At 41.6% G+C, this 23,616-nt stretch overlaps 2 protein-coding genes across 4 annotated transcripts in view; both read left to right on the top strand.

Moving 5' to 3' along the window:
• The window catches only part of shroom2a (shroom family member 2a), a 42,967-nt gene extending 24,146 nt beyond the window's left edge, over positions 1 to 18,821 (top strand). The window contains exons 4-11 of the mRNA XM_044128275.1: positions 2,858 to 2,980; positions 3,866 to 6,218; positions 7,383 to 7,453; positions 12,033 to 12,542; positions 13,062 to 13,619; positions 16,313 to 16,475; positions 16,582 to 16,854; positions 17,503 to 18,821. Of these exons, the coding sequence (XP_043984210.1) occupies positions 2,858 to 2,980; positions 3,866 to 6,218; positions 7,383 to 7,453; positions 12,033 to 12,542; positions 13,062 to 13,619; positions 16,313 to 16,475; positions 16,582 to 16,854; positions 17,503 to 17,775 (4,324 nt within the window). The 3' untranslated portion in view covers positions 17,776 to 18,821. The remainder of the gene's footprint in view (positions 1 to 2,857; positions 2,981 to 3,865; positions 6,219 to 7,382; positions 7,454 to 12,032; positions 12,543 to 13,061; positions 13,620 to 16,312; positions 16,476 to 16,581; positions 16,855 to 17,502) is intronic.
• An 82-nt stretch (positions 18,822 to 18,903) lies between these two features.
• cldn34a (claudin 34a) lies at positions 18,904 to 22,173 on the top strand. 3 transcript variants are annotated; one of them, XM_044128276.1, is made up of 2 exons: positions 18,904 to 19,057; positions 20,531 to 22,173. In XM_044128276.1, the coding sequence occupies exon 2, from the start codon at positions 20,597 to 20,599 to the stop codon at positions 21,323 to 21,325; it is 729 nt and encodes a 242-aa protein (XP_043984211.1). In that variant the 5' UTR covers positions 18,904 to 19,057; positions 20,531 to 20,596; the 3' UTR covers positions 21,326 to 22,173. The 3 variants fall into 3 exon arrangements, with proteins under 3 accessions (XP_043984211.1, XP_043984212.1, XP_043984213.1); XM_044128277.1 differs by having other exon boundaries at positions 18,934 to 19,057; positions 20,534 to 22,173; XM_044128278.1 differs by lacking the exon at positions 18,904 to 19,057 and adding an exon at positions 20,118 to 20,464.
• Positions 22,174 to 23,616: the final 1,443 nt, after the last annotated feature.

Raw genomic sequence — 23,616 nt, 5'->3', positions numbered from 1 at the left:
TGAGCAAATCTCCTCTACAGTGAAAACCAAAGCAAGAAAACCTTTATCTGCACTTCTTCACTACTGCAATGTTTTCTACATATTCAACAGATTTATTGGCTGAATATATTTCAGGTAACTCCATTATAGAAACTGGAGCCTGATGCCCAGTAATCCTAGCAAAAAAAACAAAATAACTCAAATGTTTTTGAAACTGATTATTACCATTTTGGCTATTAGTTCATCATTTGTCCACCACAAACTACCGTCACGTCCTCTGTGGCTGCCAAACTGTGTCAGTTTTGAGCTCGAGTGGGGGCAGAAAAGATGTCTGGCATGCAGACGACAGCTTGAACAAAGCAGTGAAGTGGCTGATCTGATTGTGAGCGAGATTCTCTACTCTAAGCCCCCCTGACTCATGCTGGGCCTGTGTTCCCCCAGGGACCATATGGCCGTCTGATTATAGCTCACCTCAGCTTCACCCTCCTCTGACGATGAGAGATGGTTGCTGCAGTTTTGCTGTTGACTGTAAATTATCATGTCCGTCTTACCTGGACCTTCTCCTTTGCTCCGGCGTCATTAACTGAACACCGAAGTGTTTTTACCAGAAGGGGGGGCTGTTACATAGAGTATGAGTCAATTACTATTCAGAATTACTGCATGTTCCTCTGAATTAGAATCATTTGTACTTAAGTAGGATAATTTGTTAACCTCTGTTTTCCTTCTGCCAAGTTCATACAGGTTTTCTGTGCGATCTAGAAAAGCTTGATATTTGGTCCAAATGGTTTAACTTTTGGATAGGTACGGAAACCCAAAAGAAGGAAAAATGTTTGCCTTTCGATGCAATTTTCTCTTTCTCTCAAAGAAAAACAGTAAAAATTGTCACCAAAGCAACTGGCTCAAATTCCCTGTATGTGCTAAGAGGACAGTTCATATAAAGCATTGCATGACCTCAGCGTATTCTGTAAATTTAGGATGTTCTATGACAACTTAGAAAATAATATGTAAGCAGCTATGTGGAATACATAAAATTGAATATTAGTAATATACTTATTGCAGTTTTATTTAAAATATGATTTTGATAAGATTGTTTAAATAAAATACTAAGCTTTAAAATGGACATCTCAAAATCCAGTTTATGTTAGAAAACTAGTACATATGAATAAGCTGAGCTTTTAAGTGTCTGCAGTCAGACTGCCTCATGTTCACTGAAGGTGAAGATTCTTAAAGAAATAGTTTTTCTGTTTTTGTTTTTTATTAACTTGACTTCTGTTAAGTGGCTATGAGCTGTTAGTATCTTGCACATAGCTGCTTCCTCTCTTGGCATCTTTAATATAAAATTGATTGGAAAATAGAAATTAAAATGGATTGATTATTCCCAAAGGGTGAACTTAACTAGTCTGAACGGGGACAGCTCTGAAATCGATTTCTGTAATCCTTACAGATTAATAATCCTTTAAACTCCTGTCTCATTTACATAAATAAATTATTTACGTATTAATTAATAGTTACAAGGTAGGTGGTAGGTCTGCAGTTCATGTCAATGAACTACAAACGTGTAAGAGATCTGAGGAAAATTCCTAACAAGAGTTCCGGTTCTTAAATTGTGAAATGATTTTACTAAATGAACAGCATGTTTGATTTCTTGGTGATTAAAACTATAACCCTCTCATGTTCCAAATTTTCCTTTTACAGGTGCGCTGTTTATCGCACGCATTTTGCAAAGCATCATCCTATTTTAGTTTTTTATTTTCTTTTAAATGGCTGCAGATGTTAAAGGCATCCAAAAGTATAGCGTCTTAAAATTGAAGCTATGTCCAACCTGTCAAGTGTTCACAAGCATATCAGCGTTTTAGAATGTAAAATGGTGTTTGTGTTGTCCTGCTGGTGAGCCTTGTGTGTCTTCCTGCCCTTGCTGCCCAGGAATTTGAAAATGGTGGATATTGTAGCTCAGAAAATGCCCTCAGAGAATGACGTGCATGTGGCGAGAAGCTTTCTTACGAAGATTTTGCGAAGTTCCATGAGGTATGATTTTGTGACTTCACTGTAAAGAAGTAGTGCATATGTCCTGTCCACTCCCCCCTTCATCATGTCTGCCTTGTGAACGTCACTATAGAACTCATTTGTTTAGTAAAGTCCTTTGATATTAGCTTTGTGTCTCTGGCCGATCATCACCTGCATTGTCCTGTGATTCATATCATTCAATAAAGTTCATTCCATTTGTGTGGCATGCTTTTTCATCCAGATAGACGTAGAATGCATTTTGTTTGTAATTCTGAGCAAATGTGTTAAACTGTGTTTGCTTTGTGACATGCTACCTCAGAAAGAACGGCTTTGAAGGGTATGTGACTTATGGCTAACTATCATCTGCACAAAGCTTCTGAGAGCTAAAACAAATCTAAAGTATATCACATTTCTTCCCACAGTGACTGATGGAGTGAATAAAACATATGACACATCAATGGTTTAAAGAGCTTGTTTGGATTTGTTTAAAAAACTTAAACAGTGCAACATACCATTTACTTGAAATCTCAACTCCAACGTCTGGCCTTATGAAATATAAATTTTCAGAACTCAGATTGCTCTGGCATCCAGGTTTGCAAAAGAGCTGTATGAGTGTACCAAAGTTTAAGATACTAACACACACATCATCTGACACCTCAAAGCAAATGTGTTTTTTTTAATACATACTTGTTTGCTCAATTTAAAAATTTTAAGTCAAACTCATGCTCAAACTTTTCACAAGACAACTATTGCCTTATTTTTGAACCTTTAAGTTTGCTGATAAAGTCAACATGGAGTGGTTTATAGACGGAAAAACAGTGTTCTTCATCAGACTGGTGTGTAACCCAGTCTGTGTTTTTTGCCCTCTCTGCAGACGGAGTGAACCCATAAGCAGGCCTCACTCCTGGCACTCTACCAAGTTCAATGAAAGCCAATCAGAAGCTGGCAGAAGACAGTCCCCGCCCACCACAGTGTGGCACCCCAGATATGATGCAAGGTAACTGAGATTTAGTCGTTTTGCTGCTGAGTCTGAGTTTCATTTACAGTACACAATTTCATGATTTTAGTTTTCAGAACTTAGAGTTGATTACTTCTCATTTAATTGTTTTACATCAACAACTATTGCCTCAAACATGGATTTTTTTGTTTTGAGATGACATGTTGGTGCATCCTGATGTCCATAGACCTTACTGAGTTACTCTAACAAGGCATGGAGCTGCGTGAGAAAATATGACATTTTCACAGGATATATATATATAAAATATGAATATAATTCAACTGTTTTTATATAGAACAGAAAATCAACTATCATGCATTCTAGAGTTGCTACAACATTGTAACAAAGAGATTATTACAGGTAGAATTGTTTCTTTGAGAGTATTTATCATTATTTTTACTTTTTACTGATGCATACATGCAGCAAAGAATCAAATAAACACCCTCTACATTTTGCTGTAGTTTACAAATCCATATTCATTATAAATGTTTTAATAGATGATGTGAGCTCAGCTTAGCCTAACAGACATGTGCTCTAAGGCAGTGGTCCCCAACCACCGGGCCGCAGACCGGTACCGGTCGGTGGACCAATTGGTACCGGGCCGCGCAAGAAATTATTAAATATGTCCGTTCTATGTATTGAGTCTGGAGGAGCTTTTATTTTGAAAATCCTAAACCGGATGTTGTCGGTTACGTCTTGCGTGCCAACATGCAGCAGAATGAGTAATAAACAACAGGAACGTTCTGCAGATCAGTCTTAAATTTTAGTCAAGATGGCATAAAAAAGGTCTCAAAAAGTCTTTAATTTTGACTTGCTGAAACCTGCAGGTACCTTGCTATAGGAAAACGTCATTATTAATATGCTGTATTGTTTAATTTCTTGCAGCTCCAGCTCATCAATTACAGATCTCTCCTCTAGCTGGGAGCAGACAAACCTGCGCAGAGTGTCCGACCAGTTCAGCTCTCTTGGCAGCGTGGACAGTCTAGAACATGGTCACATGTCTCCTGCTAAGTCAAACAACAGCATGGAGCAACTCGGAGGAGGGAAACGAGACTCTGCCTACAGCTCTTTCTCAACCAGCTCAAGCACTCCAGACTATTCTCTCTCAAAAAGCAATGCAGCCTCGACAGAGAACGTGGCCTATAAGGTCGGTCAGTGGGATGCAGGAGCAAAGCACAGCAATGGCAGAAACAGCCAGAGTCTGGCTGCTGAGGGAGGCAGACAGGATGAAAGACTTACATATTTTCAGATGCCAGGAGTTAACTCAGGACACGGTGGCCCACAAGTTGAGGATTTGCCTGGGTCCCGGCACTCTTCTTCCAGCAGACATGTCTTTGGACCTGTGTGGAATGTCCCTGAGAAAAAGAAGACTGTTTCAGCCTCTCCCCCTCCTCCGCTTCCGCCTGCACGTAGCGATAGCTTTGCTGCAACCAAGGCACACGAGAGAGGGAAGGTTAAAACTCACCCAGAAGGACCTGATTCACACCTGGCCTGTAAGGTTTCTGCTGAAAACCGTCACAGTCACAACATTTCTCCAAAGAATGATAGTGAAAATGTTTATGGTGCATCTGATAAATGCAGCCATACCCAATATAGCTCCAACAAGCAGTATTCCCCCTACAGCGCTGATGTTGGGCAACAACAAGCTCCCCTTGCTAGCCAGCTCTCCCATCCGAGACAGCATAGTGACAAAAGCACTTTCCAGCCTCAACCCTGGTCTGTATCCGTACCAAAGCAACAAAGTGTAGGTGGGTACCACAGCAGCTCGCAGGAACCTCCCACTAATGGTTCTGCTCAACACTCGACCCAGCACCAGAGACGAAGTCTAAGCAGCTCGCTGTCTTCTGCAGCTACTGACCAAACCACAGAGGTCACTGGACCAAGCCGATATTACTGCGTCACCACATCCAATCTGCCTAACGCCTCACCTTGGTCTGATGCACCAAATGACCGGAGGAGCGGTACCGGTACAGATCTACCACAGGCTGGAATGGTCACCAAAGTCAAATATCATCTTCATCAACAACATCAACACCCCTCTCACAACAAAGACAGCAATGCCTACAGCAAGCACCAAGTGACGACTGTTCCAGAAACTTCTGTACTCCAACACTTCTGTGACGATAGGGAAAGCCATAGAGGTCACAGTACACAAATGGCAGACCCTCTGTACGTCAATAACTTTCCTAGGAGGCAGCCTGAGCAAAGACGGTCTCTGCCAGCTGAGCTCAAAGACACTCACCAAGACATTAGACTTCAAACTCATGTTAGCAACAAGATCTGCCCTCAGACAACTCCAATGCTCCACTCTCTGTCCATGGATGCAGGAGGTCAAGAGGAGAAAATCAGTGACCCAAACTCTGAGGAGTACTTTGAAAGCAACCAGGTAAAACGCAGTGAGCGGTTTGCCACCACACTGAGAAATGAAATCCAGATGAGAAGAGCAAAGCTGCAGAAAAGCAAGAGTGCTGCTGCTCTCCCTGGGGCTCAATTTGAAGCAGACGAGCAAAATTCTTGGAAATCTACTGAAATTTCCACCCCAGCTTCTGCAGATTACAAAGATCATGTAAAGGAAGCTCAAGCCAGGGTGCTCAAGGCGACCTCTTTCATGAGGAGAGATCTGGAGCCTGTTTTGGTGGACCATGCTACCAATGAGGTCCAATCTAACTACCAGGCTCGCAAAGATGGAAGTGCTCTGGCAACGGTCACGGAGTCGGGAACAAATCATTCCATGGGTCACGTAACTCGCATTGGATCCCGAAAGCGTTTCCCTACAGAAAGGAAGGTTCGGTCTTATTCTGAACCAGACAAAATCTATGAGGTAGGGGTTAGTGAAGTCCCAGCTCTTGATAAAAACACAAACTCTTCATTTGACCAACAAAAACTCTTAAATGAAACTGTGAAACAAGGATTTCCTGATTACATGCCGCCTAAAAGCCAATTGAAGTATCAAGGCAAAGATCAGGCTTCTAGCTGTGCAACAGAAACCACAAAGAAGGAAATGAAGAGCACTAAGGTTTCTTATTCTTCACCATCCTTCCAAGACAAGCAAAGACTCGGAACATTCGCTGAGTATGAAGCAAGTTGGAAAATACAGAGACAGCATCCAGAGAAAAAAGCCTCTGGACGGTATCATTCGGCCGAGAACATCCTAGATCCTGGACCAGAGGACCGGACCCAGAGGACGTGTTTCCATGAGAGATCCAGATCATCGCCCTCAGCAGACATATACGGCCAGGTAAGTTAGAACGCCTTTGATTTCAGGTGTTCATTAATTGATCAAATCGATTAATTAAATTTTTGGTTTACGAAGTTAAAATTTTTGGAAAATCTAGATGTTTTTTCACTAATTCATGAGTTCCCACAGTTCGGAGTGATGTCAGCACGCCCAAAGCCCACCGTCTTGTTTGACAAGCGAGTTTTACAGCTTCTGTTGATTTGGACTTTAAATTCAGGTCAACTCTAGAACAAAATATAAGGGTCAGGCTAAGATCGTTTTTATTTTTACAATGATTCTTAATATTATCTGAATAAAGTCATAAATGTTGGAGAGTGAAGCAGTAATTTCATGAAAACTCAACACAAGAAAGTAACAAGGAAAACATATATCATTCCTCATAAAGAGGACTTTTTTTCCTCATAATTTGAAGTCATCCTCCTGGTAAAATTGCATCTTTATTCTGCTAATATTATGACAAGATTGTCGTACCCTGCTCCTCTTACTGTGCCATATAATTCACATAAGGAATGATTGAAATAAGTTGCTTTTTGACAATATTTTATATGTATGTATATATTTTTCTAATAAGGAAAGTGAAAACAAATTCATGAGATTTTATATTTAAACCATATTGCCCAGCCCCAACATGAGAACAAAATGAAGTGTCTAGCAGTAGTTATTAGTTATAGGAACACTTGCTGAGTAAAGACAATGCACTTCCTGGATTAGCTGCTTTGCAAACATCATTCAATACCACTGGGCACAGGTGTTTCAGCTTCCAAGCTGCATTTTCTTTTGAATATTTTATATATGCTCTCTGGAAAAATTCTGCAAAAAGGCAAATATTCTGTGAATAATTTAGAGTTAACGTTTCGCAGAAAAATTTATGAATACTGAATCCGTGAATAGGTTGAATTAAAGTGTGACAAATTCATCACGCCCTTCTGATTGACTGTAGAGAAAGCGCCAGAAGAAACGAGCCAAGTTAAATATTAATGTATACATGTTTGCAAAGACACACCCTCTTACTTGTGGATTACCTTGTAGGCATCAGCCTGTTTAGTTTTGTACAGCAGCAAGAAAACCACACAGCTGCAACGTGAGCTGGTTTCAAGACGTTTGAGTCTCTGGGATGTTTGAATGTTTTTGCATAAGACTGTGTTTGTTCATCCTCATTGACAGAAGATTCCAAAGCCCAACACAGGAGATTCCAAGAAGAGTGAACCTACTGAAAAGCTCTTCGCAGACACAAGGTGAGTAAGTCTTGTGAGCATCAGCATAAATCTGCCAAAATACAATGTTTTGTTTTTTTTACATGTATGTGCACATGGGAATGTCTCTTTAAAGGTTTTATAGTCCCACTAGAAAAGTTACAAACTGTTACTTTGACTTTTTTAAATCTACCTTCATCAGTAAAAACAGTGTGATCTTCATCTTATCGCTGTTCCACTTTTCCTTTATCAATGAAAGAGGGCTGCACAGGAACACTGGAGTCTTTATAATGTATAAAGGCATTAACAGTGGCAGCTGTGACAACAGAAGCCGTCTCTCTAGCGGAGCTTTGTGTCGATTACTGGAGGCTCAGCGGCGTAGGCGAGGCATCTGAATATGTTTGTGACAGTGAGGAAGTGTTTCTTCAGCACTTTGGGAATTTAATAGAGGACCCAAGTTCACAGAATCAACCTAGAGGCATGACATTTTTACCAATAAGGTCTGTAATTGTCTTTTTTTTTGTGCTTAGTTCTTCAAAATGCAGTATATTGTTTAGGACTCTGCTTTAGTTCACGCTAACACAACCGTATAAATGCAACTGTCTTGCAGTGAATTTGTGCAATAGGTTGATCTGAATTCTTCATAATTCACATTTTATTCTGCTTAAAAAGTGCTTGTATTTAAGTCTGTTTGGCACTTTAAGAGCGATAAAACAAATAGTTGACCCTCTTCTGCTATCGCTGATACACAAGTGCATATGCAAGTCTTGGTATTTGAATGTTGTGCTTTAAAAAAAAAGTTAAAATGTTAAATCCAAGGCCAGCTGCTGATATTTTTGCTCTTTTGCACATTTATGTTTTTTATTTGTTTGGTAACTTTCCATGATTTCATCATTGGGTAATTTGGCCACTGTGTAAAACTCCCAAATGCTTCACATACCTATAGGTTATAGTAGTTCTTAAGAAGATATAAACATGCAGGGTCTAAGGCAGGGGTGTCAAACTCCAGTCCTCAAGGGCCGGTGTCCTCCAACTTTTAGATGTGCCTCTGCTGCACCACAGCTGAATAGAATAATTAGGTCATTTAAAATATACTGGAGAACTGATCTACACAAGGAGGAGGTGATTAAGCCATTTCATTCCAGTGTTTTGTACCTGTGGTACATCTAAAAACTGCAGGACAGCGGCCCTCGAGGACTGGAGTTTGACACCTGTGGTCTAAGGAGAAGGGTTAGCAGACAGTCTAACTAAAATAAAAAACCCAAACTACATAAAAACAAAAAAGCCGTTTTAGGTAACAGTACCCTCTATGTTCAAAATAGCTCCTGTGATTACACAAACTAATTCTTCGGCTGAGTATCATGATATGTGACTCACGACGTGACGTTTGCAGCCAGTTTTTCAAGAATGATCTTAAACTGAAGGAGTGTAAAGCATCGTTTCTCCATTCCGGTCCTCACGCCCCCCCGCCCTGCATGTTTTAGGTGTTTCCCCTCTGCTACACACCTGGATTGAATCTGTAGGTGATTAGCAGGCTTCTGCAGCAATTGATGGTCATGCAATCATTTGAATCAGCTGTTCTGGAATAGAGGCACATCTAAAACATGCAGGGCAGGGGGGCCTGAGGACTGGAATTGAGAAGCGCTGGTGTAAAGTAACTGATATTGAGCAACTTTGTTGTTGAAGCATCTGCATGCCACCCTCACATTTGTGTTACAACAGCAGCAGCGCAGACAGAGGATGTTATTGTTACGGTAAGGTCTGGTAGATGAGCTCATAGGCTTGCTCCACCCAGACGGTGATATTGATACAGGTGGAAAGTGACACCAGCAGGTGGCTTCAGTCACTGAGCGCTGATGGGCAGGACGCTCCCTTCATACTCTGTCGGATGGAAATAAGGTGACATTTATCTTCCTAACATATATTTGGATCATTTAAACTTGCTGAGAATTTTATGAGATGCGTTTGATTTCTATATTGTCAGTTTAGCCACAGATTGTGTTTCCCTGGCAGACGTAACCTCCATCACTGCTTTGAAGCCTACGCAGCTTGCACTGTGTTTTCCATCACTGTGGTTTACTCTTCTTTGCTCGGTTGTTTTAGTTCAGGGCAGTTTTCAACCATAATCAGCCTGCTGTGCTTGAAAGAGATTTAATTCTCTGCTCTGACTAGCAAACGTGAAGCAATAATTGATTCCTTAGATTTTTCAGTAAGATTATTCTAGTAATCAAAGAGGGGGAAAAAAACACTATCACTTTTTCATTTAATCACGTAAGCTTTTTTTCTACAATATTTGAAGCATATAAAATGCAAATGAACAAATAAATCGGTTCCCTTTTTTAAATAAGAGAAACATTTTATTTCTTTAGTGGATATTTGATTATCTGCAGCTAAAGAAAATACTTCTAACATCAACATGGGAAGTGCTCCACTCTTTCTACACTTGACAGCGTGGGGATGATCTGATTCTTTCTTTTGATAAAGCATTTAATAGTTTGGTAGCATAATGTGCTCAGTTGTATTTACTTATTTTACAGAATTTAAAGCAAGTAAAACTAAAACAACGCCACTTAAGGACTTCTAGGTAGAAAATAGTTTGTTTTGTTTTTTTTCTTAAATGCAATTGTTTGTAGTTTTGTGCAGGTTTGGCTTAATTTCTGCCATATTTATTGTTATTTTAGCAGATTGCATAATTAAGTCTGTATATTCTACTTAATCAACAAAATTTGATTTTGTGTATTTTTGTTGTTAAAAGACAAAAGCTTACAAAAAGTATTTTGAGTTTAAATAGATCTGACTGTATTTTTCTTTTCCTAGTTCCACTGACCGCTAAAAGCAGAAGTCCCCTGTAGCTCAGGGCCTCATTATGGCTGCATTTAGTGTTGGTTTCATGCTTCCCCATTGAAACCTCCTCGCATTATGTCGCAGGACAGAGAGAGGCTCTGCGCTCCACCAACAAACCTCCTTCAGGGCGACCTGTTACAGCTTGTAAGGCTTTAAATCAGGAGCTTTGAGTTGTGGCGTCAGTCTGCTCCCAAGTCGCCATTTTTCATCTCGTGACTCTAGAATCAATTGAGCCTTTTAATCACGATTTACCTGTTAATGACGCTGAGCAAAATTTGTATCAGAAGACGCAAGGAAATGTAATCTGCGTGTGTGAAACCATAATATTAGCCTGTTTGCTGTTCTCTTCTGCACATACAAAGCAAGCTGCATGGATCAGTTAATGTCTGCTTTTAACTGTGCTGGGTGCGTAAATTATGCTGAATGATTGAACACTTAAAGGTTTACGTCTGTTTACAGTTCAGCAGCAGGGCTTTAATGACTACACTTCCAGCGATGTCTGCCTTATGGTGCACATTACAAAAACACAAAATCATACTACAGATCTTCGGTCTAGTTTCCAGTGCAAATATCTTAGTGCATTTGAAATGAGATGAAACTAAGAACTTTTCAGCAGAATGTAGGAGTTTAAGTGAATAATTATTTAAAACTGGGGTATGTAACTTATGTAAAAAAATAAGACAAAAAAAAAACCACATGTTTATTTTAATAAATTTGTTAAAACTGTCACTTTGTCATAGCAGTATGATATGAGACAGATAATCTGTGAAGAAATTGAGCTCCTCTTCCTTCTTCCAGGACTAATTGTAGAAATATATAGCTCAGTCAGAAACAACCAATCAGCCAGGAGAAGGGTCTTAGAACTGTCAATCATCCTAGCGTATGTGCACTTCAAACACTCCCCCTTTCTCTCGACTTTGCTACAGCTACTTCTTAATAGCGGACCTGCCATGAATCCTCAGGCTAGTTAGCACAAGCACCGATGGCAGTAGATGAACTGTTTTCAATAAATTCTTTCTTCGCCATTAGCACATTTAGCAGCGCATACACAAAAGTGATTGACGGCACAAAGATACTCCTCGCTCTGTTTGGTTGTTTTTGACTGGGAGTGGTGGAGTTCATCAGATCAGTTACATTGCAAGGAGGTGGAGGAGATTGATCTTTTCACAGATTATCTGTCTCGTATATAAGAAATATGTAAAGAACATTTTTTTAATGAAAGCTACAAACCCCAGTTTTAAAATAAATTTTAAAATGTGCTGGCTCCACTCGCAGATTGCTTAACTTATAACAAGACATTTTTCCCACTTTGTAAGTGAAATAATCTGCCAGTAGCATGAGTAGTTTTTTCATCAATATTAAGGAATTATTTACAAGCTTCCATTTCTTGCTGAAAAGTTACTTGTGAGCTGCTTTCATTTTATTTCAACTTCACTAAGAAACTTGCACTGGAATCTACACTTTGTAAGATTTTGTGTTTTTCACTCTGCCCTTTCCTCTAAAGAGTTAAAACTGAGACCACAATTCAGGCAGGAAAAAGTGATCTGCTCCATGCAGACTTTGCGGGAACCAAAATATTCCTCTCCGCGCTGCCAGCTGAGCCGCTTGCTGAGCAGAGGGAGACGTGTGTCTTGTCATGGTGGCATAATCACAGTGGCTGATGCAGAGGGAGGGGGTGAACAAGAGCCACTCTACAGCGTATTATTTGAATAAGGTGCAGATGATAGGCTGTGCCTGCCCGCCTGTGCAATTAAAAGCTTTCTGCTGTGTTCCTCAGGTTCTCCAGCAGCAGTCCAGGTGACTGCAGAGTGGGAGAGAAGCCAGCAGAGATTGGGAATGACTCAGCACCACCCCCTGCACTCATGACAGGAGCCAATCCTGACTGCAGACAGAAGTCTACTGCTGCTGCCACCAAGAACCACAAGTCTGTTTCTCCCAGTCCCACAGAGTCTTCCCACACTCAAGAAATCCACTTCACCGGCTTGCAGAGCGAACACGACGTCCTCGCCCAGCGCTCTTCAAACTTCGAACCGAACCTCACTTTTTGTCCCAGTTCCTCTGCAAAGGCCGACTCTGAGCAGGGCGAGGGACTCGTGGACAAAGGACAAGAGGCAGTACATCATCCATCAACATCCAATCCCCAGCCTGCCTCCTCTCCCCCGGCTTCTTCCTACAGACCCTCTGGGCTTTTCAGCATGGAGGGGCAGCGCTCTCCTTCTCCACAGTTCTCTCCACAGAGACTCAGCGACAAGCCTCCGGTCTCTCTGCACGACGACGAATCCCACAGGTAACGTTTGGATGAACGTTTTACTCTAAAAGAAATAGTCTGAGTTGCTGCACGCACAAAGGGAGCATAATGAGTCACTGTTTCTGTCCGAGCAACATGTGAGTGTCATCAAGCTGTGGTAACTTGGAGGGGGGGACTCTCTGCTTTTTTTCTCTTTTTTTGCCTTTTTTATTAAGGCTGGGATAATTCTTCTAATTAGTTAAATGTTTCTAAGACAAACACAGTTCTGTCTGTTCCTATTTTTGTCTTACAAATCCAGCAAAATCAGTGTCATCTGTTGTGAATTTCAGACGGATTTTTAACTGCGGCTAGATGAAACTAAGAAAAGGGTGGGAGGAGTTTTAACTCGTCCTGGATGTTCCAGCACATTGGGCATGGAAAAAATTCCAGCTGCCAACATGCAGCCAAAGTTTGAAATCAAATCATTGGCTGCAGCGGCTGCAAGAAGAGACTTTTTGTTTTTCCAGACTGAAACATCTTTTTAAATATTTTTTGAGTTTGGTTTTCTTTCTGTTTCAGGGTGGAGCACTTGATGGAAACCCAGAATACAACAGTGAGGAAAGTTCCCATCAGGATTGTGCACTCGAAGGGAAGTGAGGAGCAGGAGAACTCTCCGTTTCTCCAGCAGAGCGACGTTCCTCACGGCGAGGCCGAGTGCCGGAGCGTGGCCGGGTTTGGCACTCCGCCGGCTCTGGGACAGGACTCCGTTTTCTGCGCCTTTACCCGACAGAGGGAGCCCGAAACCCCGGCGGGTACCGAGACACAGCAAGCTGGCCAGAGTAACCCCTACATGACCACGGTGGGAGATCATCCGAGCTCCAACTTGGAGGAGCCCGGCAGCAAGACGGAAAGCACGGAGTTGAGCGAGGAGGAGGACCAGAAGAGAAATGAGCTGGCAAGGGACATCATGGGGAAGGACAAGTCACTCGCTGATATTCTGGATCAGAGCAAGATGAGAACCACCATGGACTTGATGGAGGGGATCTTCCCTCAGGAGGAGCAGCTGTTGGACGGAGCCCACCAGCGCAGGAAGGTGCAGATGAAGCAGAGCAACCCAAACCGGTCCGTTGAGGAGAGGTGAGTCGTTCTGTCCTTCATTGTGAACTGATATGCACCAGTCAGGCGGTTTTCATCTGATAGGCTGATAGGTAAATCAAGGGTGTCCAAACTTTTTGCCACATTGGCAAAAAAATGGTCAGCTCAAAAGTACTACTGGTGAGTTAAAAAAAATATAATTTTTAACAGGTAAAATCACCTGAAATGTTGATTTTTGCCCTTCGACAGACTGGCGACCTGTCCAGGGTTACCCCGCCCCTTGCCCGGAACGTTAGCCGGGGATAGGCACCAGCAACCCTCCCGACCCCATTAGGGACAAAGGGTGTATAGAATATGGATGGATGTTGATTTTTGACCTATTAAAAACCTACCATGGTCTTAGCACTATGCTCAGGAGGAGTGCAGCAAATGTCACGGTCAGACAGTGGGGTGGAGGCGCTTTGGGCAACGCAGGAAGGAGATTGTCCTGTCAGACCGTCAGTTCACAAAACGACACAAAAAATGAGAAGTTCATAAACGTACAAGTGTGTCAGGTTTACGCACCTAGAACATTGAAAAATTCAAGAAACAGGAAGAGACAAGAGAGTTAGATTCTTTTCACTCGCGAGGGGGAACGGACAGAGATGTGCTTCTAGTTACAATCTCTTACCGCTCTGAAAACACATTCCACCGCACCTTTCTTTTTATTAAAAATCATCCCTAGTTACAATGCACGTTTCAGCTCTTATCAAAACATATGCAGCTGCAGCGTGATTCACAGCTTCATAACATACTATGAACAGTATGACTGAATAAGGCTAATCAACACCATTACGCTAGAAACCATCTTATTATAGACACGAAAGGTCAGGATGTCCTTCTGCTGAGCAGCTGTCTGATTAGAACCAGCTGGTGCCAGCTGTCTCTGCATCCTTCAACAAACCCAGACACATACTGATTATTATTTATATAGGTTATTATTTTAATTCTATCAAAGTGAGATCAGTGCAACGCCACCAGAGTCAAAAACCGCTGCGGTGCAAATGATCTGGTCTCTTAAGACCGCGGGTGAGTTAAAGAAAGCTGAAACAATATTTTTGTTTAATCTCAGCAATAAAAAGTCTTTATTTGGAAAAAAAAATGTTTGTATTTAGCCAAATTTTAATACAGCAATTAAAAGCAAATTTGGGTACACAAACATGTACTTTCAAGTTTAAGTGAATTAATAGATGTGGTCCCAGTTACCATGGCAACAGGAGGAACCCAAACTATAAACCCATCAACAAAACAGCATGGAACTTGATCATTTTTTTTATTTTAATGAAATCAGATACAGGTTAGGGACAGTCTTGTAATTCCTTCATTCAATGCTGCTTTTAAAAAAAAAAAAAAGTTTAATGTGAATTAGAACATTTAATTTCCCTTTTCGGATTAAGAAAGTACTTTTGAACTGAATTAAATAAAAGCTATAGTCAGTTTGCACAGAGTCCAAACAAAATGATGGGTGCACGGTTCAGAAGAACTATTCCAGTCACCTTCATAGTCTTGATCTAATCCTGACTCACTCATCAGAAGATCATCCAGTTCTGTTGGTCTGTTCACACAACGTTTGGTCTTTTTAAATCAAACCCAATAAATTGTTCCTTCTTCAAATAACTAGCACATGTTCCTCATCTGACGAGTCCTGCTTGCTTGCTAACACTTTTGAATCCATGATCTCAAATTTTGGTGCCATTATGTTGGGACCTTAAATTGTGAAGGTTAAGATTTTTGTTGTGTTGTTGCTAAACTTTGACTAGAATTGAGAAAACTTTTTTGTAGAAGGGATTGCTACTGTTTTGGCAGGGAACTGATTCAGCCATGATGTGCAAGAAGTTTTCAATTTATACCGTTTTCAAATGAATCTTTAATCTCTGGTAAATATCCTTGCACTCCTATGTAATAAAGAAACAATCAGCGGGTCAAAAAGCGTTTTTTCTATACAAGTTCAAAAAAATTAAACAAAATTTCAGAACAGATGCACTGATTTATAAATTATAGTAAAAGTTTAATCAATTTATTTTTAATTTAAAACTACTACATCAAAATTAATCAAAATCACAATCTGCAGGTCAAACCTCCCCAAAAAATTTTTATATTATCCATATCATCTAAAAAAAAAAGTATTTATTTTCCTGCTCAAAGACCCAGTGATGACCCATTTTCCTGCAGAATCCTTTGGAAGAGAAATGGGCCCACATCATCACAGATTCTCCACCATGCTTAAGAATGGGCCTGAAGCATTTTCAAAAAAAATATATCTAAATGGTTGCTATGGAGACCTACTCACCCCAAGATGACACTCTTTGCAGCTGTTTAACAGTGAGATCTGGGGATTTTACGACTTTCCTGCTTACTTTGCAGTTTCTCATCATCCTAAGAAACACGAGGTAAAAGAATTTGACCGATACTTGTTTCCCCGCAGACTAAATAAACAAAGGATGAATACATTAAATGGTTTTTTTTCTAATCTTGATCAGGGGTGACAAAAATATGATTGGCACTGTGTTTATGGTTTGGGTTTTTTTTTTTTTTTTTTTTAAAGATCTTCTTCTGGCTTTAGAGCAGCTGTAATTATTTTCTCTGAATCAGTTATGGCTTGGAAAGCTGCTCTCCTCTAAGTAAAGGAGGTTAAAAATACTGCGGGTTGCTTTTCTTCTACTTTGATCAATTCCAACTAGTACTTTGCATTTCAGGGAGAAAGGGGACAACATGGCGGCGGCCATCACTATGGTGACCAATTCAACGTACTACAGCACCTCTGCTCCCAAAGCCGAACTCCTGATCAAAATGAAGGACATGCAGGACGAGGAGGAAGACTCCGAGGACGAACTGGACATTGGTTTGAACAATAAAAAGGTACAAAGACGTTTTTCTGACTCTTGCAGCATTCTAGGAGAATTTCTTTTTTTTTTTTTTTTTTTTTTTCCCCTTAACGTTGGTGTTTTGGGACACTCCGTTGCAGCAAGAGCTGATCGACAGCCTCAGCAAAAAGCTGCAGGTGCTGCGAGAAGCCAAAGAGAGCCTTCTGGAGGACATCCTGGACAACAACGCGCTGGGAGACGAGGTGGAGGCCCGCGTCCAGCAGGTGTGCCGGCCCAACGAGCTGGAGAAGTTCCGCATGTTCGTCGGAGATTTGGACAAGGTGGTGAGCCTGCTGCTGTCCCTGTCAGGCCGCCTGGCCAGGGTGGAGAACGCCCTCAACAACCTGGAGGAGGACGCTACGCCCGAGGAAAGGGTGAGCAAACCGTTCATTACTGACAACGTCACCGTCCTAAAGTAACGGCCTGCGTCAGTTTTTGGTCAAGTGATTTCGCCCCCAAAAAATAAATAAGTAAATTATCACCCTCTTATTCCCAAAGGATGATTTAGACAACACAACAAAATAAAATCACTTTTACTTAGACCATTGTTTTCATTGATATATTCAATGACAGGACGAACTTTGCTGGCTGCAATTCAGGAAGAATACAAATTCAGCCCCCAGAACAGGTTTTATTTTTAATTGGTGCAGAAAAATTATGGAAAAATATTAATAAAATCCAAAGTGTTTATCTGTAAATAAACTTTTTGCATTCTGCCTATCCAGCTCCAAACACAGAGTGACCCAAATCCTGCTTTTATTTCTCCAAACTGAAATTTGAAAAACACCTGAAGTTTTGGCACTTTCAACAAAAAAGAAAAATTGGACTATTTATTGTGCTTAATTAGTCAGATTATCAACTTGGTTAAAAGAGAAATACAGGTTTTTATCAAAAATATGACCTTTTTGGTCCTCTAGTTTGTTTGACCTGACGATTTTGGCCCATGTGGCAAAAAGTTGAAAAAGTATGAAATTGTATTACCTGCTTTATTTATTTTTTATTGTTACTTATTTTTATTTCAGCGCACGTTGATCGAGAAGAGGAAGCTTTTGATCCGGCAACACGAGGACGCCAAGGAGCTGAAGGAGAACCTGGACCGTAGGGAGGGCGTGGTCTGTGACATCCTGGCCAACTACCTGCCAGAGGACAGCCTCGCGGACTACGAACACTTTGTGAAGATGAAGTCGGCGCTCATCATTGAGCAGCGAAAGCTCGAGGATAAAATCAAACTTGGCGAGGAGCAGCTCAAGTGTCTGATAGACAGTCTGCCCATAGAGCAAAGACTGGCCATGTGATTAAAAACAAAGACGAGGCAAAAAAGGATGGTGGTCATTTAAAAAAAAATATATATATATATATCAGCTATGAAAAGTTTCGTCTTGTACGTTCAGGCGTCGGTTCAGTCCTGTCACCAGCAGAGGGAGACAGAGATCAGAACCTGCATTTGAAAAGCCAGTCCGGAACAAAGGAGTAGTGTTCTGTTTGCCACTTCACCTTTTCCCTGTACCGTTTTGGACCGGACTGCATCGTCGGCACCGTTTGGACTGAATTCCTCTCCACCAACCACTATACCCATTTTTCTGAACAGCATTTTTACTTTTTGTTTTCCTAGTAATTTATTGTAGCCTTTTGAATCTGTAAAGAAAAGAGGCAGGTGGGAGAGGAGAATTTTGTCGTCCGTTAATCTGAGCAGCCATGCTACCTGATGCGTGTTACAGTATTTATCGTGTTCTGAGTTTTTTTGGTTTTTTTTGTCATGTGATCTATTAAAAAATCCACATATTTCAGGTAACTTTAATGCAACTTTAGCAGATAAACTAGGAGCCTTTTCAGCCGAGTTCTTGTGGCCTTGCTTTCCTCTCTTCACACGGCGCCACCGAACAGAAGGAGCATCCGATTCAGACTTGAAGTAAATATCCTGTTTGCAGTGGAAAACGTCACTATCATCACCTTCACTCGCTGCTGTTCTTTTTATTTCACATCAACAACATGTTTATTGATTATTACCACATATATATTCTGACCAAGTGTTTCTATAATGTTTTATGACTTCACTGTGTTTTGTTACGCACAGTGTAGAAACTGAATGCACAATTGCAGTTGTTACTTGAATAGTACTATAAGAAGTTGTTTAGGTGGAGCCAAAAATCGCAAAGTAATTCGACCGTTCAGACTTTAAAACTGTGTGGCTTTTTATGGGTTAAATCAAGCTGCTGGATGTTTGCTTTGCAGGCGCACACTTTGCTGCAGTTTTACACACTTCCATGCACCACTGCATCCTGACACTAAACACTTCATCAGCTGTGCTCCCTCATATAAAATAAAGAGTCTGCTGAAATCACACAGCTGTGAGTGGATTTCTTCGCCGCCATCAGTTCACTCCCCTGAGTTAACCATTAACTCCACCACACCCCTCTCTCCACTGATAAGCTTGAAGGTGAAGACTTTTTCGGGAAGTAGAACGTTATTAAAAGTCAGATGTTGCTCATAGCTGAAGGAAAACCTACAGCGTTGCTCTGGTTGAGGCTCTCTTCAGCGCAGCGTCTATGGAAGTACTGGAACTACAGAGTGGTCAAGGTGAGTACGAGGAGGAAATGTAACTTTGTAACCTTCAAAGATTTAGATGGACAATCATTGACATGGTTCAAACAGACTGCACCTGAAGGTACGCGATTTTATTATATTCTGGATGGAAAATTCTAAATTCATCTAAATATAACCTTCAAGCAAGCAAAAACGTACTTTGTATTTTGAAATGTACTGCTGGCTCTTTATTGCAATTCTTAGTTTACTCTTTACATTAAAGTAGGAAATATATCAACAGTAGCTGCTCAAAAATTCATGAGTACATAGGAATACAATATAACTAAAGCTGAACTTTGGCCTTGTTACATGATGATGTGGAAATTTTTTAACATTTTAGAACCACGACTAACTAACAAAGCATTGTTGTGGAATGGAAACTGATAAAGACAGAACTGAGGAATCTCCTTTGGCTGTTAATCCATGGCAGAAACCATTTACTTCATTTACTTTCTGAGCGTGAACTACGTCTCAAGCGGTCGTCAACAGGACACGGCCTGTAAAGCTACGGTTCTGGAAGGCCCATTTCTCAAAGCGTTGGATAGTTTTGTGTCTCATCTGGCCGTAAGGCCACGTCTTGTTGAAGAAACCAGGTTTAAGCAGTTTGGACTAGAAAAATCTATAGATTCTGCTGGATTTTCTTGCATTGACAATAAAGGTAACTATAAAAAGTATTTAAAATTTTGTTGCATTCTTATTCTATTTTTGGCAATTTTGGAAATACTATATTATCGTACACAACTTCAATCAAGTCCACACAATTACAAATATTGCTTTTTTTTTAAATTTAAGAATAACTAGAACAACCTGTTGGGACTAAATAACTAATTATTTCACTATGAAACAACACATGACTCCATCAGGTGACAAAATAATTTACATTTTATTGCTCCTCATTTCACCACCCACACTACTATTAGTGTTTAGGGCTTTGTTACGAATATCTAGAAGTTTATTATAAATTTAAGGTCTTCTGACTAAGTCCATTTCGCGATAATAGTACAATAATTGCCTTTCCCAGGCGTCTTCATCAGAGGTGTTACATGAGCATGGTTCTTCTCTCTATGATTCAAAAAGGACAGAAGTATCGCAACAAAGTTTACAATGGGAAACCATTTGCATGCGTTAGAATGGTCCAGTCAAAGTTCAGACTAATTCATTCGGAAGCTACGTTTGTGCTGTCTTGCAAATAAAAATAAAAAAAAGAATGGCTAGAAACATCATTAGACCTGCAAAGCTTGTGAAGCTTGTAATTCCACCGTCTGTGTTTCAACCAAGTCTTGACTCAGGAGGGCTGAACTGTACGCCACACAGCGTCTTGTTGGTCGATCACAACAAATCCCTAAAACTACATTGGCGATTGTGGTTGTAACCGGAGAAAATGTGGAACAGTTGAAGGAGGTATGAAGAGCACATGTAGGCTATGTGTGATTTATACAACCTTGCGTACCTTGTTTTCCTGTTTAGCAGAAGTAATGGCGCCCTGCGGCCTCTCGTCTCTTTGAGCATCAGCAGCCACACGCGGGGGCAGGAATGATCTACCTGGCTCACACAGCGCACCGCCAGTTCCTGGGTCTCGTGTTCGGCTTCCTGGCGTGGCTCTTCATCGTGACGACGACCGGCATCAACGAGTGGCGGCTCTGGTACGTGGACGACGTGTCCGTCATCACGTCTGGCGTGGCCTGGGTGGGGATCTGGAGGGCGTGCTTTTACAGCCACGTCCTCCCAGAGGCCGAGTACTGTCGCAGCATCGGCGTCTCGGACATCTTCGCCCCTGCCGAGATCCCCTCTGCTCAGGTCCTGATGATGCTGGCGGTGGTCACCGGCCTGCTGGGGAACGTCAGCGCGGCGGTGGCCGTGAGGTTCGCCTACTTCTCAGTGGAAGACCGCAGGAACATGAGGCTGAGCTTCGCGCTGGCCGGGGCTCTGTACTCGGTCACGGCGGTGTTGTCCTTGGTGCCTCTGGTGTGGAACATGACCGCCGTTCTGAACAACCGCACCATAGACTTTCCTCCGGAGTTCAACCTGCCTGCTGCTCCGGTCCGGCAGAGTGTGGGAGCAGCCATCGGGATGGGAATGTTTGCTTCCATCCTGATGCTTGTAAGCGGAGTGATTTTCTTCTGCTACAGGCATTCATCACAAACCGCGGACCCGCTCGACGGCCGCTGGACGGTACAAACACTGCCGAAGAGGTCCGAGCTGCCCATCGGTGACGGTCAAGCGATGGATAACCCGGGGTTCCACAGCGAAGAAAGATTGTGATGGTTCTACATATTTTTTCCTGCATTAACAAAAACGTATATTTTAAGAACATTTCTGAACTACAAAGCAACCAAGCCCATACGTGAAAGATCGTAACATTCCTCCGGAGTGGCAGGTACCAATCTCAGAAGAATATCTGCAAAAACTCAACAAAGGCGACAGCAGGAATCACCCTGATGAACGCCATATCATGTGCTACAAACTCTCTGTGACAGGAATCCAAATAAATATAACCATCAATAACTAGATTATTCAATGTTTTTGTAGGAGACAATATTTAAAATGTTATCTTGGTCTCAGTTGACATGGCTGTCTTGTTTCCAGTGATCTTTCACAAATGCCACCTGACCCTGATTTGTCAAGCTAGTGACTCCTGAAGACCAGTAAGGGTCTGCTGGTGTCTGGGACCAGACTGGTTGGTAGAGGAGACTCTGAACCCTGGGAGAACACAGACGAGACCTCTGAACCCGATTCATCTCTAAAGTACATCCTCCATGCAACGTCTGGCAGAAATATTCTCAGAATTTGAACCTTTATAATTTTTTTTTTTTTACTCCAAAACCACAAACTTCAGTGTAATGTCTTGCTATTGTATCTGACAGCGTGAATGCTGTTGTTCCATTAAGTATGCAAAGGTTGTTTTTTTTTAAGAGAACAAATCCTGGAAAATCTACCGTAATAAATTTGGCAGAAAGACTTGAGATTGTTGTGGATCCTCTAGCACTGAACAAAAATCAGCCACATTTACAATGTAATTATTCAGATCGAAGCATTTTGATGTCTTAAAAACAGCCAAAACACCTGCAACACAATCAAATAATCAATTTAATTACAAGGTATTTTTCAGATAAGGGACAGAGGAAACACAACCATGGTAACTATGGTGACACATTTAACAGACATTAAAATGATAAATCTACATTCGTAAGTTCAGATAAGAGTAATAAAACCAACATCACCGACAGTACTAGAGGAATCAAACAGTGAGAATCAATAAAGAAAGTAGAAAAAGATTTAAAAAATAAAATACGTACAGGAAAATCTACACCTAATTCCAATAACTGATGTAGAGCTTCCTTCATCGCAAAAGTCAAAGATACAAAACAGTTACGTCTTCTTTAGAATATATTTATTACAGATTTTTCTAACGCGATTCATTCTTTTCCTTCCGCAACTTCTGCTGGTCCAATTAAAATAAAAATACTGCAGTTTAAAACGGGCAGTATTCTATCAAATTGACTTTTTGAGCTTTGCATCACGCTATAATTTGATTCCCTCGTCAAAAACATACCTGAGGCGTCGCCTTGAGAAATCCTTTAATTTCCCGTGGCAACCACTCACCTGTGCAAAACGCCTGGGTGGACCCGGCGCCGCCGTCGAGACCCGGCGGTTGACAAGCTTCTGATCTTCCACCGCCTCTCCCTTCCCCCACTGAGCTCCTTCAGACTAGCCAGCAGCAATTAGCTCACTTATTGACTTCTCAGTGGAACAAAGCTGTAAAAACTTAGTTAAAAGGGTTAAAGTTTCTCAAAGAGACAAGAGACCCAATTCCAATTAAGTCATATCTGATATATATTGCAATTTTAGAACTGAAGGCCACAAAGTGATGGTGCTACAAAATGGCGCTGCGTGCCAATAAAAGAGCCAGAACAGCTGACTTTAATGTGCAAGCAAAGGATACACGAGACATCATGTGTGGCTCGTTACGACTGGGCTGAAGGTCCCGGTGGGATTCTTATCCTCGGATGGTCATAAACCTGATTACCGCTCCTGTTATCACGCAGCGCCCTCAGCAGTCGGCCAGCCTTCTGGGCCCGTGACGACAGATCGGTGTCATCACAGCTCAGGCCGGTGGAGGGAGGCCGAGGTGTGGGTTTCTGTCGGCGTCCATGTGAGGACGGGTATCAGCGAGTCAGGTTGACTGGGGGCCTCGCTCATGTGACCTGCGTAGGACGAGAGCAGGCATGCAAGTACGCAGAGGGGCCCGCCTTACTGGGGGTGATTGTTGCAAGGCAAGGCATGCTCTCTCTCTCACTCTCTGTCACTCACGCACACACACGCACGCACGCACACGCACACACACTGCTCCAGCGGCTCGCTGCACCTCTCTGGAGGAGGCAGGTGGGGGGGGGAAACAAAAGCTCCTCTTCTTGACTTCACTTCATTAGAACTCGGCTCACTTTAAAAATCACAAAGTGGATTACAGCTGTGAGGTTATTCATCAAATCCTGTAGCTCCCTCCCTGCGATCCACACACACACACACGCACACACACACACACACACACACAC

This window comes from Gambusia affinis, linkage group LG10 (genome assembly GCF_019740435.1).
Source record: "Gambusia affinis linkage group LG10, SWU_Gaff_1.0, whole genome shotgun sequence".
Lineage (NCBI taxonomy): Eukaryota > Metazoa > Chordata > Actinopteri > Cyprinodontiformes > Poeciliidae > Gambusia > Gambusia affinis.
This window is presented reverse-complemented; position numbering and strand designations above follow the sequence as displayed.

What these genes read in the sequence shown, in the direction of transcription:
- cldn34a (XM_044128276.1), top strand. Translation starts at nt 20,597, where the DNA reads ATGATCTACCTGGCTCACACAGCGCACCGCCAGTTCCTGGGTCTCGTG.